This window comes from Centruroides sculpturatus, unplaced genomic scaffold (assembly GCF_000671375.1).
Source record: "Centruroides sculpturatus isolate CEXI.00-Female unplaced genomic scaffold, Cexi_2.0 scaffold656, whole genome shotgun sequence".
Lineage (NCBI taxonomy): Eukaryota > Metazoa > Arthropoda > Arachnida > Scorpiones > Buthidae > Centruroides > Centruroides sculpturatus.
In genome coordinates this window covers 402,544-420,761 of record NW_019384824.1, presented here as the reverse complement: position 1 = coordinate 420,761, position 18,218 = coordinate 402,544, and the positions used below count along the sequence as shown (strand labels likewise).

General features: G+C 32.8%; 2 protein-coding genes and 1 non-coding gene across 3 annotated transcripts in view; 2 read left to right on the top strand and 1 right to left on the bottom strand.

Moving 5' to 3' along the window:
• Positions 1 to 1,245, top strand: part of LOC111629988 (anaphase-promoting complex subunit 15-like) — a 9,653-nt gene extending 8,408 nt beyond the window's left edge. Inside the window, exon 4 of the mRNA XM_023373969.1 lies at positions 1,112 to 1,245. Within this exon, the coding sequence (XP_023229737.1) occupies positions 1,112 to 1,123 (12 nt within the window). The 3' untranslated portion in view covers positions 1,124 to 1,245. The remainder of the gene's footprint in view (positions 1 to 1,111) is intronic.
• Positions 1,246 to 2,247: 1,002 nt separating this feature from the next.
• LOC111629987 (mediator of RNA polymerase II transcription subunit 7-like) lies at positions 2,248 to 3,261 on the top strand. Its single transcript, XM_023373968.1, has 2 exons — positions 2,248 to 2,370; positions 2,489 to 3,261. The coding sequence occupies exon 2, from the start codon at positions 2,528 to 2,530 to the stop codon at positions 3,194 to 3,196; it is 669 nt and encodes a 222-aa protein (XP_023229736.1). The 5' UTR covers positions 2,248 to 2,370; positions 2,489 to 2,527; the 3' UTR covers positions 3,197 to 3,261.
• A 6,178-nt stretch (positions 3,262 to 9,439) lies between these two features.
• On the bottom strand, positions 9,440 to 9,512 carry Trnak-cuu. Its single transcript has one exon. It is a non-coding gene; the product is annotated as a tRNA-Lys (tRNA).
• Between the last annotated feature and the right edge of the window lie 8,706 nt (positions 9,513 to 18,218).

Below are 18,218 nucleotides of genomic sequence, written 5' to 3'. Positions count from 1 at the left end.
ATACAGGTATACCTCGCCTTACGTCGGTAATTGGTTCCAGGAGAACGACTTAAGTCGAAAAACGACATAAGTTAATTTACTTGTCTCCGAATCTATTTGCCACTAGGCTAAACCATAAATAACCAATTCCCGTTCTGTATTTTATCTATTAATGCATTTTTAATAATATATGGTTAATAAGGATCTATTTTAAGCTTACAAACAAATAAATTTTAGTTTTTAATATAGTACAGAAAAAAGTAATTTAAATTTACGAATGCATGTACTGTACTGTAAATACAGTATATACTTGTAAATGTATATATTATAATATGATTTTATGTGCTTTAAACATTTTTCTAGTTATGTTACGACTTTAATATTTGTGGCGGACAGACGTAAAGTCGAATAAAATGACTTAAACTTGATTTTTATTTTTCCATATACAGTACTTTCTTGACAAACGATGTATAATCGGGAACGACGTAACTCGAAACAACGTAAGTCGAGGTATACCTGTACTCAAATTCTCCCTACACTCACTAAGGCATATTTGTTGTCACTTCTTCCACAGCAGCCATAATTCTACAGCTCCTGAAGCTTGTGTAGATTATTCATATAACACAATGATGAGTGAGTCCAACTTTATGAACTACAGAAAACAAAACACTTACTTTACGACATTTACTAGAGGTAGTAGATAACAAGATGTTTGAATGCAGATAGGAGATGAAACTCAGGCACTTAGCCTATTGATTGGTGTATATCACATATTTGTCAGATAATAATTAATATAATTATAGTAATTTAAAATGATAGCTCCAAAGCTTCTGAAAGCTGGTTGTACACTAGTAAATAACACCAACAAAACCTTCAAAATATACCAGCAAATATAATTTAATATAAATTATATTTGCTGGTATATTTTGAAGGTTTTGTTGGCGATATTTATTAAAATGATAGCATTCATTTTGGAAGATCATTTATTTTTATACAAAAAAAAATAGTTCAAGAATCTTGTTTAAAAATATATTTGTTCATTTTTTCATTTATTAAAATAAAAAGTATTTATCAACTAAATTTATACATTTTGAATATTTATTAATAGCATATTTTTTCTTTTTTTTTATAGATGTTTCATTGAGACAATGCAAAAAACAGAAAAAAATTTTGAAGAAATATTAAGAATACAGATGTTTGTAATTGCTACACCATTATATAATAATTAAAATCAATAACATCAATTAAGATAATTAATCAAAAAAATTTATTGCNAAATAATATTAAAGTAGCCAAGACATAGCCAAATATTGTAGCGCCACATCACTAGCGGACATTTGAAATTTGCCGACTAGGACGGTCGGTTAACCGAGGGGTCGGATAATCGAGGCTCTACTGTAGTTTTTTTAACAACTGAAATACGAACCACTAGGTCCAAGTTTTTCTCCGCGCTCGGGAAAAATCCTCGGCTCTTCATACTCGATGGCCCTGCATTTATGTATTATATTTAAAAACCAAAATACCTTAATGTATTTAATACATATTTAACTTCTGTGATAGAAATAAACTTGTTCAAACTCTGCATTGAGTAATGTTAATACGAATTTCTATGCTATTTTCTATAATGAGAATGCATTTGAAAAATTACAAGGCCGTGTATGGTTGAATAAAATTATTTGAAAAATATTATCGATCCTAGGACTAAACGATAAACACAATATTAATTTAGATTTTATTAATACTATTCGACAGAATGGCTGAGCGGTTAAGGTCCCAGCCTACCACCGTAGGAGATTCGTAATCGAATCTAGACGAATCGAAAAACCTTAACAGTTTTTCGTTTTTAAACTATGATAATAATATGAATTTAAAAAAAAAAATTATTTTAAGGCATGCATATCAAAAAATAATTGAAAAAAACAATATAGATTTATATTTTTGAAATNTTTCCAAAACGTTAGTGAGTTTAAGCCGAACCCATCGTAAACATTTAATTAATCATCTTGATCGGATCCCGGATGGGTTCCGAATATCAACTTCTTTCTTATAACGTCCCAGCCTACCACCGTAGGAGATTCGTAATCGAATCTAGAAGAATCGAAAAACCTTAACAGTTTTTCGTTTTTAAACTATGATAATAATATGAATTAAAAAAAAAATTATTTTAAGGCATGCATATCAAAAAATAATTGAAAAAAACAATATAGATTTATATTTTTGAAATGTCGGCCGATGTTTTTTTTTTTTTAGCTATTTTTGTTAAGCAGGTGGCGCTTCACATTACGTTTGTGATGAAGACGATTAGGAAGTTAAACGCGCAAAGAAGTCGAGATATGCACGATTTACAGCTTTAGTTGGCGCATATTGTTTATTGAAAGCAAATATCTTGGGGTAAGTTATGGTTTTTGTCTTCCGTAATTAATTATAAACTCTGAAATATTGTTATTAATTGTAATTTTCATAAAGTACGATTTGGAAACTGCCAAATTTACTTAATGCATATGTTTAGAATCTGTAGTGCTGTTGGAAGAAATATAAATCAAAGAAGATGAACAGAAACGCAGAAATGTCGGAATCTACACAAGTTAGTTCCCTCCCCTTGCCTCCAAATCAGTATTACAGTTGCTACACAGATGAAAACATTCAAAAAGGAAGGGCACCTTCTCCTCCTAAACCTGTCCAGGATATGTATTCTATGTTTGGTGTTCAGTTTCATGCTGATGATGTGATTATCAGACCGTTAGAAAGTCAAGGGATCAGAAGACTCTATCCACAGAACTACGATCACAAACGCGAATTGAAAAAACTAAATCATTCCATATTAGTCAATTTTCTGGATATGTTGGACATTCTTATCCGGTGCCCCGACACTTCGAAGCGCGAAGAGAAGAGGGACGACATCAGTCTCTTGTTCATCCACATTCATCATCTCATAAACGAATTCAGACCCCATCAGGCGCGTGAAACGTTGAGAGTCATGTTAGAGGTGCAGAAGAGACAGAGACTTGAAACCACCGAAAGATTTCAAAAACATTTAGAAAAAGTGACCGAGATCTTACAGAATACTCTGGCAAACTTGCCAGATTCATCGGATGTGGACTGTAATTTGTTGATGCCTCCGGAAATGATGGATGTGTCCGATATTAAAGAGCATCAGGAAGAAGAGGATTGCCACGGTTTGGATAGATTGATGTGCGATATTGTTGATGCTTTGTAATTAAATGCTCGTTAAGCTTAATTTGTAATAGAAAAGGATATTAAAATCTCATTTTTTTTTTTTTACATAGAATATATTTGGAATGTGCACTCGTACTGTATATTCTTTTGTGTGATTTATGTAAGCAGACTTGTCATAGTTCAAGGATATATATCTACAGAACATAAAGCATTGTGAGGTAAATAATAAATCAAAACATATTAAAAATTTATATTAGAATTGAAGTAAATCTTTATAGAGAATTTTTATAATATGGCAGGGAGGAAATATGTTATGGTTATACTGAGTTTAATTACTGGTGTTCCTGCAATCTGAGCCATTGAGTTTGTATTGGATCTGGGAGTAGAACAGGACCATTTAGTCTTTTGTTTATTAAACAAATGAAATATGTAGAATGTTTATTAATAAAAAGCAGTCAGATTTTATTTTCTATCAATAAAAATAGCATTATTTTTATAGGGATAGGAAGAAGTATGAGTCCCTAAGTTTTCTCCATGCTTGGAGAAAAATTCCCAGCTCTTCCTCCTCTTTCAAAGGCCCTTCCTTCAGTTCATTAATTTTAGCTTTTGATTAATTTAGAACAATAAAATTATTAAAGTTTGACAAAGGTATGCAAGATCATATAAATATTGCCAAATAATAAATATAAAATAATATACATTATTTTTTTACTATTACAGTATTTGTAAGTATATTTTTTTAACTTATATCAATAATTTAGGATTGTTGATTAGAAATTGCCTTTTTAAAATCCTTATATTACAACAAGAAAATTCAGTTACAAATCAGTTGTATTCTAATAATGAAGAAAAGGAAATTAGAAAAGCAATTATTTAAATTTTTTATTCTATGTTGTTTTTTAATCATACAACTTTTTACACTCAACTGAACTATTTTAACTTTAACTTGAAAATAATTACTAATTTTTGCATATTGCAGTTCAGCTTTTAGAAAATTTATTTATGTACTCGACTGTGGACTCTACAAATTCATCTTTAGGAATAAACATGAAATTTTCCTTCTGGAGAGCAATTTCAATAATCGCTACATAACAATGAAATCTCAAATTTTACATACCCTTGAAGATAATTTGTATTGAATTAAAAAAATACTTGGATATGGAAAAGTTTCTAGACAGAGAGCTGGGGATAATGCAGAGATTAGCTGTCATACAACTTTTATTAACTAAAATAAATTATTTCTGGCTTATAAGATGTTGAAAGGAAAAGTAAATGGATATCTTTGACTTATTGTAAATATTCTCATTTTATAAATAAAGTAATATTGAATATATATATAGAACAGTTTTNAGAATACAGATGTTTGTAATTGCTACACCATTATATAATAATTAAAATCAATAACATCAATTAAGATAATTAATCAAAAAAATTTATTGCAAGTGTTCATCCCTTTTTTCTTTTCATTTCAAAATATTAATCACCAATTACTGATTAAATTTAACATATAATTAATTGTTTTGACTATTTTGATTAACCTTCTCGTTGTGCTTTATAAGTGACTAGCATAAGAGCTTGGCATTGCTCGAACAAAAACGATAGCAAAGATTAAGATTATTAGATTATAGCCGATCTTACCCGTTTTCACAAAGTGCAAGAATTAGGTCCCCCCTCTTACGAGACTAATTAGAAAATTTTTAGATATCTGCTTACCACACTGGGATAACGATAATTAAGATTCACAGCAACCACTAACCAGTGCGTGGTACCACTAAGTGACAAATAACAAACATTTTTGTAACCCCTTCCAGGATCTTCTAGTTTACTAAATTCGAAAAATAAGTTGGATCTTCTCGAATCATTCATTAATATAAATTCAAATATAAAATCAAACATTAAGACTAAGAGTTTGAATAAAGCAAACTTATGTGCATGTGTTCTCTGTGTCAACTTTACAGGGTGGCAATAATTAGCCTGTACAAGTTTTTTGCATTGTAAATTTATTGAAGAAATGAAAATTAGCAAAACAACAGCAGATAGCAGTGACAATACTTTACGTATTAATCAGACATTCAGCCTGTTCAAAGTGGCCTCCTTTTGCCTTGATGCAGAGCCCCAAATGTGTTTCTAAATTCTCGGCAATGGGCCACAGCTCTTCTGGAGACAGTTTGTCCCACTCCCAGCACAAGGATTGCTTCAGCGACTCCAAACTTTTGTGGTACTTAGCGCAGGCCCTAGCCTCCAAAATGGACCACACACTAGTCCATCGGGTTCAGATCCGGTGAGTACGGTGGCCATTCCGCAGACACGATGAAATCAGGAAAATGAGCCTTGCACCACTCCAGAGTCTTCTTCGCCCTGTGTGCTAACGCTGAGTCCTGCTGAAACATCCATTTCACACCGCCAAAATGCTGCTGAACCCACGGAAGTACCATGGTCTTGAGAATGTCATGGCAATTGATTTTGGCCCCTTGATCAAAGAAAACAAGGGGTGTCTTGCTGCTTGCACAAATTCCAGCCCAAACATTGGATTTTGGCAATGTTCGATGATGGCTGAGCATCTGGGAGCCTCCGCAGACCAGTTCCTGTTCATTTGATGGTTGTGCACCTGTTGTACAGAGGAAAGCTTCTCTTCTGTGAAGAGAATGCGCTCCCATTGTCGACCTGCGGCCTGACGCTTGAGTTGACGGCATCTTTGGAGTCACATGAACTTGTTTTCATCGGTGAGGAGCTGACCTTTTGGAACTTGTAGGGCTTGAGTCCAAGTTCCTTTTTCACTATTAACTGCACCGATTCATGATTAATTCTGATCTCATGAGCAATTTTTCTTATGGAGATCTTTGCATGTTGGTCAACTCACTTTTTGATGATCTTGCGATTTTTAGACTTGTTGATGGTGTGCTTTCTTCCACATCTGGAACAATCACCATCATGACCAAGCTCCTTGAATCACTGAACTGCATCCAAGACTGTCATTTTGGGAGCACTGAGCAAACGAACAATTTCACATTGACACTTTCCTTGCCGGAATAGCTCCAAAATTGCACAATGTTTGTTCAACATCCTTAAAAAAATAAAGAACTAACCCTTATTACACCGAAAGCACATCTACATGGGCAGGAAATCATGGAGAATTAAACAACAGTATGTAAATTGGTGACAGTAAAAAAGTTCAGGTGCAGCATTGCTACAAACTTTGTATGGGTTAATTATTGTCACTCTGTATATACTACAAGTTCGGACACATGCGCTGCATATCTCACTGACTATCCGATTGCGCTGCATAGTTACCTATCTCATATGCATACATGTCTTGCCCCTCACTACCTGCTGACACCAAAAATATAACACTTACCTAGATGATACTTTTAATTTATATGAACGTTTAATGGAAAAATATACAGCCTATTTATATTCCAATATTTCATATTCATTTATGTTCCAATATTTAGATTGGACTCTGAAGGTCCAATCTAAATATTGGTGAAAGAATTTTTGAAAGCGGATGAGTAGTTTCAGAGATTACGTCCTACATCCAAACTTACAAACTTACCTCTTTATAATATTAGTATAGATATAAATTTATGAAATTGATATTCATATTATGGTCTATGCAGTTGATGTATGTTATTCATAATAACTTATTTAATTTAATTTTATTTATTATAAAAGTTTGTAGTATTTAAATCCTGTTGTTAAATAAACTTTTTTTTTTTTCTTATTTTGTTGAGTGGAATTTGGATTATATTCATTTTCAGTTTTTTGATAGACTATAATGATCATCAAAACATCATGTAGATTTCTAATACATAACATACATATAATCAAAACAATTTGCATATATTTTGAGGAAATAGGTAACCCTTGATATATACAGTTAATTGGTTTTGCAAGTATGCCACGTATCTCTAAATCACATATAACAAAGTTTATTGAGTCAAAGTTTCCTGAGACTAGACCAGCATTAACCAAAACCTGCACTGGTTGAAACCACATATATCAATGGTTATCTGTATATTGTATAATAAACATGATGCAGTTATAGTTTATGCATAGTTTTATTCTTGAGTTGTTTAAAGAAATTCGTACAAATTAAAAACAAATTATCTTATAGAAATATATTTAAATTTGGAAGTTGCATTCGAAGTATATAGTAAAAAACCCTTGTAAAATAATTTATGAAGCAAATTTCATTTCAAAAACTTGCTTATGTTTATCTTTGCTACTACGACTACTGACACGAATTGTCAGTGAGTGGACAAAGTGCTTTGCACTGAGAGAAAAATCTTGATCCACGAGCTCACTGCACAACTACTGCGGTCACAATAAAGAAGTTGATGGAAGACTTATACTACATTTGCACACAATCCACGACTCACTTTGATCTCGATTTACCTGTAATCTGGATTGTGACTGTCATCAGTTGAACGTCGTGCTGCTCGCACAGGCAGTCCGCTTGAGAAGAACACGGCTATTATACATGATGATAAAACTGACATAACTATGTGGTGAGTTAGGAACACCAACAAACAAAATGGATGTTTTGGTTAGAAGTAAATACTTTTTCTTGCCATATATCTAATAATAGACAGATGTCATTGTCTCTCCAAATATATTGTTTATTTCTCTGTTGATAGCCCGACACGTGTTCCGCAATCATCTTGTAATTTCTCATGTGCGTGGGATTGTGGGATTTCTCTTATGATTGGATCTAGTTTTGAGAACTCTCTCGAGTCGATGGCGATTGAACTTCGTTTCAGTCGAGAGTGGTCGCCGACCTTCGTCACAATCTAGATCGAAATGCTCGGTGCGAACGGGGTATTAGGGTATCGGAAAGTGTGAGCAAAGTAGGATCCTCAGCAATCTATACCCAATTTGATAAAGAATGGAACTGTAATCTGCTGGGAGCATTTGATGCCAATGAAGACACTTTTTTTTTTGAGTTGGCGATGGGATGAAATGTAAGCATATCTTCATGACCTAATTCTTCTATATGCCATTGTGACCGCAGAACAGTTGTCCAGCAAACTCATGGATCATGATTCGTTTCGACGCAAATCACTTTGTCTATTTTGCTATCTAAAGCTATACCCACTTTTGCATTTTGGTAAAGTCCAACATTTCCATGGAACTTTCAATTTTTTACATTACAACATCCCTCATTATTTGCAATGGGCAAAAAATAATTCCACAATCGAATTGTTAGCCATAGCCTAATTGATATATGCAATTCATCTGCGACCGTATATCAACCGGTCTTACTTTCAGAAAAGTGATCGTGTAATAAGTTTCCAAAATAAAATTAGTGAATGAATGATGATGATCACAAAAGTTTAAGTTCTAATTTTAAAATTAAACAGAATCATGTGACGAATCCGAAAACTAGAATCATCCAACGACTGGAGAGAGATGCTGCTCCAATCCAACACATTATTTTCCTTGTACAGTACATATTTTGTAAAAGCCCGTGGCTTGGATCGACGAGCGCCGAAATCGCACTACACTTTTTAGTTAATTAAACTGTTAATTTATAAATTCAAATTAAATCGATTGAAATATTCGAAATAATTTCAAATTATTTTTACGATTTCAGTCTTCTGATACTTCTCAAATAATCGATAAAACAATGTAATTGTTAATCGATATTTTCGAGCAATAATTATAAAACAGCACATTGTTATTCATTGTTTGAAATCTATTCAACAAAGATTTATTATTACGTATTTTAAAATTAATTAATTAAATTTTAAATGGAATAAATTTGTTTAGTGCGGGGCAAATAAACCCTGTTTGCATTGGACAAACGGCTCTATCTAGTACTAAGGAATTGATATCTTAGACTGGATGTATCGTGCATGCCGTCCAAAAAATAGTTTTTAAGATCCAAAATATAATTCCTTGATATTTTGGACCTTAAAAACTATTGGCTGCTCCATATATAAATGCCGTGTACTTTTTAATTTTTGGCTCTCTGTGGTCCCTGTACACAGAGGATTTTTATCAAGTCCGTTTCGGATTCTGACAGGCCCGCAACGGAACAACTGAGTGGTGAGAGGTAGGGCTCGACATATCCGTACGGGCCACCCCCAAAAGAATTCTGGGATTTTTCGATCCGTCTGGATACGATCCCGTCTCTCCAAAGCCGGACGCTACCATTCTAACCGCTCGGCCATCCGACCATCAAAACATTTTTCGATCTATTTCTGTATAAATTACGACTTTAAAATTTATTTATTAAGATTTAATGTTTAAAAAAAGGGTAAAAAGAGGAGAAAAATGAAAGCGCCCAACGTGGGGCTCGAACCCACGACCCTGAGATTAAGAGTCTCATGCTCTACCGACTGAGCTAGCCGGGCTTTGATATGAATTTATATTGTGCTAATTTGAGAATTTTTAAGACTGGAATAGTGGATATTTGTGTGTGGGGCACATACATCCACTTCGAAGATTAATAACTCTTGTGCCTTTTGTCGAAAGTTTCTGAAAGTTCAAAAAAATTGGACCACTGGTTCGGAAGATTCCCTCCATCCCCTTAATATCTCTCGAATCAATCTGAAGACTTAAAAGCAATGGTAACGACTATTAAGGATGATGAAAAAGAATGCCAAGAAAGTACATCAACGCGTTGCCATCTTTTCGTAACAATGACACGAAATAATAATTTATTTTATTTTATAGAAATAACTTATTATTTTTAACTCGATTATAATGTTAATTAATACGGTAATTAATAGATAAATTAATTTGTTACAATAACGATTTAGTCGCTATAACGACGGAAGTTTTTTTGTCGTCATGGCAACATAAAACTTCGTCTGCTCATAAGTATTTTTTTTTTCGAAAGTGATTTGCTGCTGCCGGACTTTACGTTTTGTTAAATGGATTTTGGACGATTAAACATCGAAATGGTACGTGCTACTTTTGGTTTTTATTCATTCGAAACGAAATTCGAGAATATTAAATTATTATAAACAGTTTTAAGCAACGAAATTAAATTATAAACTATCGATCGGTTAAAAAGTTGTTCTTTACGTTGAAGTTAGTAAATGCAGAAAAAGTCGATAATTTTTAAAAATTTTTATTTATTTTTAAACAGAAAACTTCTAATTTATTTAGAAGGAACCGTCCATTAATTAATTACAATACGGTAATGGACGGCGCCTTACATTCTCTTAACGTTCCGATTGAGAAAAATTAATATGGCGTCGGAAGTTTGGTCACGTGACTGAAATTGTGACGTCAAATTTATATCGTACGCAATGAAATGTAATTTAAAATTTTAAATAATTTTCGTTAACAATGAACGTTCGTTTGTATTAATACGATATTGTGTTTTAAAAATGCTAATTAATTTCGTAATGAAAGAGAACTGTTCACAAAATCATCTCTCTTCGCAATTAAACCTTCGCCATTGTGTTTTGATATGAATTTATGTTGTGCTATTTTCAGTATTTTTTAAAATTAATTTTTAAGACTGGAATGAAAATAAAGGCATCAGCCTACCCCGTAAGGATCGGGGTCTCCGAAATTATTCATTCGGAAGCGATCTGTCAGGATCTGATGGGCCTCGATCCTCTTAAACCGACCACCACCGTTGTGGACCCAACCAACCTTAAATGAGTATCTATATGTATATTATCCTTGTCTTCTTCCACACTGTAGGCATTGAGAGCTTTTTTAATCATATCCATCGTGGGTTCGATCAGGTCCACAGTGGTCCGACTTATCCGGACAGATTTCTGAGTTCATCTGACCGGATTCGATCCCGAGCCCCCAGAATAGTAGGTTGACACCTTAACCGCCTTGGCTATCCAGCCAAATAAATATATATAACAATTCCCTCTTAGTGCCTAGTTTACAATGTAGAGAGCATTAGATCTTTTTCCAAAACGTTAGTGAGTTTAAGCCGAACCCATCGTAAACATTTAATTAATCATCTTGATCGGATCCCGGATGGGTTCCGAATATCAACTTCTTTCTTATAACAATTATTACGAGAAGTTGTTATAACTAATGTAAAAATAAACAAATTTTATTTTTATTTGGTTGGTTGCGCGGGAATTATATGCTTATAATGTTTTGTTTCCGTTACTTCGTTACAATCGACATTTTTTGTGTTATGCCGATGAGTCTTTTAACTAACCAAGGTGACGTCTACACTCTGTACCATAACAGAATAATTGATTGATGGTCGAAATAATATATAACATAGGGTCTAATTACAAATTATAATAATAATTGGTTAACATACGTACCGGTACATAAGTTACTAATTATGTATAACATCAGTATACATTAAAGTAACTTATTCTATTGAAAGAGAGATTAGAAATTTTTATTTAGCTTATACCATACTTCAAATGGATAAAAAATTATTTCAATAACGAATTTTTTTTAGAGTCGAAATGCTGTAAAACTTTGACGTAAAACTTTCGCTTTTGATATTACTGTAGCAATTAGGCTACTCATTCGAACTGAGGAAACATTAATGACACAAGTAAAATAAATTTACGAGAGGTCAAATGATCTACATAAGTTTATTTTACATGTAAGTCATTAATGTTTCCGTAGATTTTATGTTTATCATAACTTTATTTCAGAGTAGACATGTAAACATAGACTATTTATAAAAGTCTAGACAATCGTTATATTTTTGAGTGAACGATAATAACAAATAAAATTAGTTTTGGAAAAATGGAAGCGGTTTAAAATTTGCCAAATAAAAATAAACACTGGAACGAACTTATTGATTGTCGGCGATAAATTACAACTTTGCCCGTCACTTGTTATGTTTTTATCGCTATAAAAAGTTTTCGTTTAGTTATTAAGGTATAGATGTTTCTAGTAAATTAAAGTGCCAATATAGTTTTATGTAATTTGTTGTGATTACTGTAGATGAAAGAATGCATTACAAAAAGAAAAAATCAAATTTTACTGCATCAAAACTTATTTCTCTTATTCTATTTTTGTTAAGCTGTATATTTAGAACTCAAGATACGTGCGTGTGTTTAAATTTGCCGGCCCGATATATCAAAACATTAAAAGTCAAAATAATAATAAATTTTTCCTAGTCCTTACTTAAATACAAACGTTTTGTGTAAAAAATAACGATGTAAAAGTTACATATTATGTAATAATCCAAACTGTTGTTATATGCATGTGTTGTTCCTTCCTATCTCTTTAAAATTTAAATTCTAGATATTTTAACACGTGCGAAAATTTTTTAAGCACCTTTGCGTGATTTTTGCTATTTCTGTTTAAAGAAAATCGAACAGAATAAATTTTCTTTCAAAATTTCGAATTTAAGCAAATACAAATTACTTCATAATGTTTGGCTAGAGAAGTTTTTAGTGGGCTAAAATCTAAAATCGACTTTTTACTACAACTGATGATGCAGTTTTAATCATTTACTGTAGCTTGTTATTGTTTTAAAATTAAAGTATTCTACTTTGCATACGAACTACTCTGGTGATGATATTTTATAATAATAATCTACTGCAGTGTTTTTCAACCTGTGGGTCGCGACCCCCAGGTGGGTCGCAAAGCCATACACGGGGGGTCGTGGGTAAAAGAAAAAGACAAGTGTTTGTAGGTCCTACACTACAGTAAAAAAAATACTACAATTTCAGTGAGAAGGCTGTGCTGTTTTTTGATTAGCTTTTTGATCGATATTTAAACTTCAACAGAAAGAAAATTAAATACGTAGTTTTTAAAATCGTTGACATAGTTTTAATATAGCCGTGGGGGTCGCCAAAATTTTTTAACTTGTAAAGGGGTCGCGTATTCAAGAAGGTTGAAAAACACTGATCTACTGTATACTAATATTATAAAGAGGTAATGTTTAAGTTTGGATGTAGGGGGGTAATCTCCGAAACTACTCATCCGATTTCAAATATTCTTTCACCAATATTTAGAATGGAACTTCAGGGTGGACATAGACTGTATATTATTCCGTTAAACACTCATATAAATTAAAAGATATCATCTAGGTTAAGGCTTTTATATCCAACAGATGGTGCTACGAGTACGACGCCCTAAGTTTGCTTTTCTGTGAGGATGAACTAAAGCAGATCTTCTTCTATCTATCTATATAAATAAAAATGTAATGTTCGTTTGTTCCTACCGATTCCTTTGAAATTTTGACACAACGCTGCATTCGAATACGCACGTGTTTTTATATAATATACGTGTCGAAATTTCCCCCACTGGGGAGAGATGGACAGGATTAAGGCTTACCGTGAAGAACTTGGCTTCTATTATAGTATTTTAGATGTGGTTTTTTGCGTTTTGATAGGATACATCAAGAGAATGTACACTAAGAAGGGATTTTTCGAAAAATTCCTCCCCTCTCCACGGGGAAGTGTTATACATTTATAATAGATACATTTTGAGCCACAACAACGCGTGGCGGGGTCTGCTAGTAATATATATGGTTATAGTGATTACGTTAGTAATTCATGAATACGAAAGGTGTGATGAGATTTTTAGCGAAATTTTGAAAATGTTGATACCTAGTTTTGCATAGCAAATATTAATATATCAATAATGAAGATATTAATGTAATCTGAAATACTGTATAATGAAATACTATTTAATTATGAATTTTACAAAGTTTTTGATTTCAAATAAGAAATTTGACGTTTAAGTTATTTTTAATTAATCCTATGTTTATAATTGCCGTATACCTCTGTCCTTAATTTTATTTAAAATTATTATTGTCTACTAAAACTTCCGTATGGTAATGGGAGTTATTATACTGGTGTGATCGATTGGACATAAAAGGGCTGTCAATAAATGACGTCTACACGGAAGGGAGAGTGGGATATGACAAAGTTGGACAAGGGGAGGGTTGAACTTCAATGGACGTCCATTTTATTTCATTAAATTTTGCACAGTTTATACATTTTATTATTCATAAAGTAATAAAGATTTTGATGGGAGTTGAGTTTTTTGCTAGACGTACGAAGAGGGGGAATAAAAATTTCAAGAAAAATGCGGACGTAATTTGTGAAACAGCCCCAAAGAGGAAGCGGGAGTCAAAGTTACAACAGCTTCTTTATTTTAATTTCAAGTAAGACAGATGAGAATAAAGAAACTGTTTTAATTTTGACTACTGCTTCCTCTTTATGTTCAACCTATCACACCACTATAATAAGTCTTACTGCTATACGGAAGTCCTCGTAGACGATGATAATTTAATTTTTAGGATACGTGAAAGGATAGTTTTCAGGATAAAACTAGGATAATTCTATAATTATGGTAAACTAAAAGTTTTGTTTTGTAATTTGCGTTTATGTATATTTTTACTGAACATTTTATGATTTTAAAAACATTTTTATAATATTGTTAAGAGTTATCTATAGAAATCAAACTTGTTTGCTTAATTGCGATTGTTATACATAACACTAGGATTCGAAAATCCTAGTGTTCTGACAAGTGAGAGGGCGGAGTAGGATGGGTGTTGTTTGCGCATTTATCTTCAAACAAACTGATTTTTAAAATTTAGCGATCGGTTTTCAGTGACATGCGAGTAAGAGGAAAAAATTTAGTGAGAACGTGTAATTAGTTGGCAATAAATTCACATTTAAAGAATCTTCCAATAATGGTGAATATAGATGGACTCGAATAAATCATTTTCAGGGGATGGACAGGTGAGCGAAGATTTTAGGGTGGGCTATCCCGCCTCGCCTCAACCTTAGCGCCGTTCATAGATTGAACTAACATTTATTTACATTTGAAGTTCTGAAAATTAATTTTCTAAACTAGTTTGTGCAATACATATTAGAATTTAGTTGATAATTATTTTAAATAAATGAGGACAATAAGATACTATTCGAACAGAGATTATTCTTAGTATTTAGACCAGTGTTTCCCAATCTTTTTTTGTGCTATGCCCCACCTAAGCCTTTCTAAAATTCTTATGCCTCCCTAACATATACAGTGGCTATACAGTTAACTTAAACTCTGGACGAGTCCATTTTCGAATTGCCCCTTGTGGGGCGTGGGCCCCACGTTGGGAAACACTGGTGTAGACTAATATGCATTAGAACGAACTAAAAAATATGCGATAAAATATTGTCATAAATAGTGGAGATGCTGTCAGATAAATCATATCTACATATGCTTTTCGAAAGCGAATTTTAAACTTGTTTTACGTCCGTAAATGGTCAATCAAAGTAGTCCTTTTATCTATATGAAGTCTAAATATTCCGAACACGTAAGGTTTATCTATGTATCATAAACGGAATTAAAAATTTAATGTTTGCATACAGGGGTACCCGTACATTGGGGCACGTGCCCCCCTTTGTTGTCGGGCTGCCCTCTTAATCCCCAAGGGCGCTCTAAGGTTTCATTTTATTTTTAAATTGGTTACTTATTTTTATCACAGAAAACATTATTACTGACGACAAAATAAAAATAAAAAGGGCAATTATTTATTATGACATCGTCAAAATGCCGGGTTTCAATTTTTAACCATATTTTTAATTTATTGAATTTAAAATATATGCCCTCCACCTCAAATTAGTAGTATCTTGCCTTGTACAGTACATCATACTTTTCCTGGTAGCAATATAGAGTCACGCCGTCATCAATTTTAACTCTACGGGAAAATTTTTGAATTGAAATAACGTGACTTCCGATTTGTAACAAATTCGTATATAGTTAATCGGGGCCTCCTGCCCTAAGCTTTCCATATACGGTCTCGTCTTTCATCTAACTCCATTCTCGAGATTAAGGAAGGATAGATAGACGGACGACAATGGGAAATTATAAGTCTAAATTTTTTCAAATTGCAGCCCAAATACGTATGTTATTAACCGAAAATTTGTTCTAGAGGACCGTGTTTGTTTGTTCGGTCGAGTACCAAGGTACAGTACCTCTGTATTTGATTAACGCGATTTTGATATACTAGCATTGAGATTAATTAATTGCATTAATCAATGGATACCTGTATATATTATTAATGTACTGTACATACGATGCCCTTTTTTATAGTTAGTCTGCGGGCGCCATTGTCTGCATATTCATCTATATTGTTTTCGATTCCGTACCGTTTATAGCAGCATATTCGTTACATTAATTCTTTCCATCNCCTTCTGCGATATGCATTAGGAAGATCGTTGCTTTCTTTGGCAATAAGCTCTCCTTAAGGAACGCCGAAACCTGCGGCATGATCGGGTTGGTCCATGACTAGGCACAACAAAAAAACGCGCCACGCAAATGCGCGGACGACAAATGACATTTGTTTCGATTTATAGTTAGTCTGCGGGCGCCATTGTCTGCATATTCATCTATATTGTTTTCGATTCCGTACCGTTTATAGCAGCATATTCGTTACATTAATTCTTTCCATCATATTAATTTACCTTAACTTCCCTGCAAGAGGATAAATTGAATACCTTTGTAGTGAAGTTTCGTTTTACTTGTTAACACGAAATAAACAAATTAATCCGCATCTCAGACAGAATTTCTCGTAAACTTACATCCGATGAAACTTTTGATAATAAATCCAGACTCGCAACCTACAGTTTTTGAAATGATGTCAATCATAATAAGCAGTTCTTCGTCTTTCCATAATTCGTTTGATTATAATTTTTTTTTATGCGGTATTCACAACGGGAGCTTTTTATATAGAGTCAATGTTCGAATATTTTGGTGTTTAATATTTATTTATAAAACAGAGTACTAGGGAATTTAATTAGATGATATCTCTACGTAAATATAGATCCTCGCACAGAAGAATTTGTCCTTTTACTTTCCCGGCTGTTAAGTATACATACTAGGGTTTCTGAAACGGGATTCCGGGATCCCGGTTGTTTTTTTAACCCGGGAAATATCCCGGGAAATTTTTCTTATCCCGGGAAATCCCGCAAATTTCTTAAAAATTCACTTTTTTTCTTATTTTGTGTTAAGGTTGAGGAGTTTTGCAAATAGAAAGCATAATTAACTCATTCACTGCCAGAATACATTTGTATTTATTAATTTTAAACCTACCTATTAGTTTTTTTAAATTTTTGCTCGTTATAGCATGTCACAAATGGTCAATAATCAATATATAGCTTATTTGTGGCATGACTATAAAAATTCTTTACTTGTCGGAACCTGTAATATCTGGAATAATTGTGCTTACGCTGTCTTGAGTTTTAACCATGCCCAGTAGCTTCAATAAATGCCTGACGCCAGATTGTGCAAATTGGGCAAGGATACAAACGAGTACAAAGTCTGCAAGTATGAAGTTTTTCTTCATAAACCTGATTATTAAAGCCAAATGAATTGCCGAATTATCGAGCTCTAAGCTTGATGCCGCTATTAAAGCAGCCAAGGTAGACAAATCAAGAATACTAGAGAGCGAAAGAAGTACTACAATCTCGAAAACGAACTCGAAATCTTCCAGGCTACAGGTGAAAAAACACATAATATCTGTCTTCTCTTAAATGCATTAAACACTATTCCAATCACATCAATTGAATCGGAAAGGGCATTCTCGGTGGCAAGACTTTTCATTACTAAAATAAGAATTAGAGTGAGTTATCGGAGTATTGACCATCTTTGCTTTTTAAAATCTTATAAAAGTTTGCAATATTTTGTATTATATTTTATTTAAAAAACGAAAATTACCTTCTAAATTAGAAGTTCATTTTTTTAATTTTTAACTCAATTCAAAAAATTTTTTTTGTTGTTGTTGTATGCAGTTTCCAGCAAACTTTAATTAATTTTTTTCTATTTGTGAAAATTTCTACGTTATTTAAAGGTAATTTTTATTATAGGCCTATAGACCTAACACAGCATTATTAATATGATTTTGGAGGTTACAAAACTTTAAAATTACTTTAAAAAATGGAAAATAATTATATCATTTGATTTCAAGATATTTTGTATACCTTAAAAATAATTAATTCTATCCCGGGATTTCCCGGGATCCCGGGACAAGCAAAATACCGGGAAATGAGAAACCCTAATACATACAGTATAATAAGGGAATTGGAATCGTGTCAAATTTGACCATCTGAGTTTTTCACAAATCTCCACGATATGATACTTTCTGAACCAAATAAACCAAC

Excerpts from the sequence above, each read along its gene's own strand:
- LOC111629987 (XM_023373968.1), top strand. The coding sequence starts at position 2,528 with ATGAACAGAAACGCAGAAATGTCGGAATCTACACAAGTTAGTTCCCTC.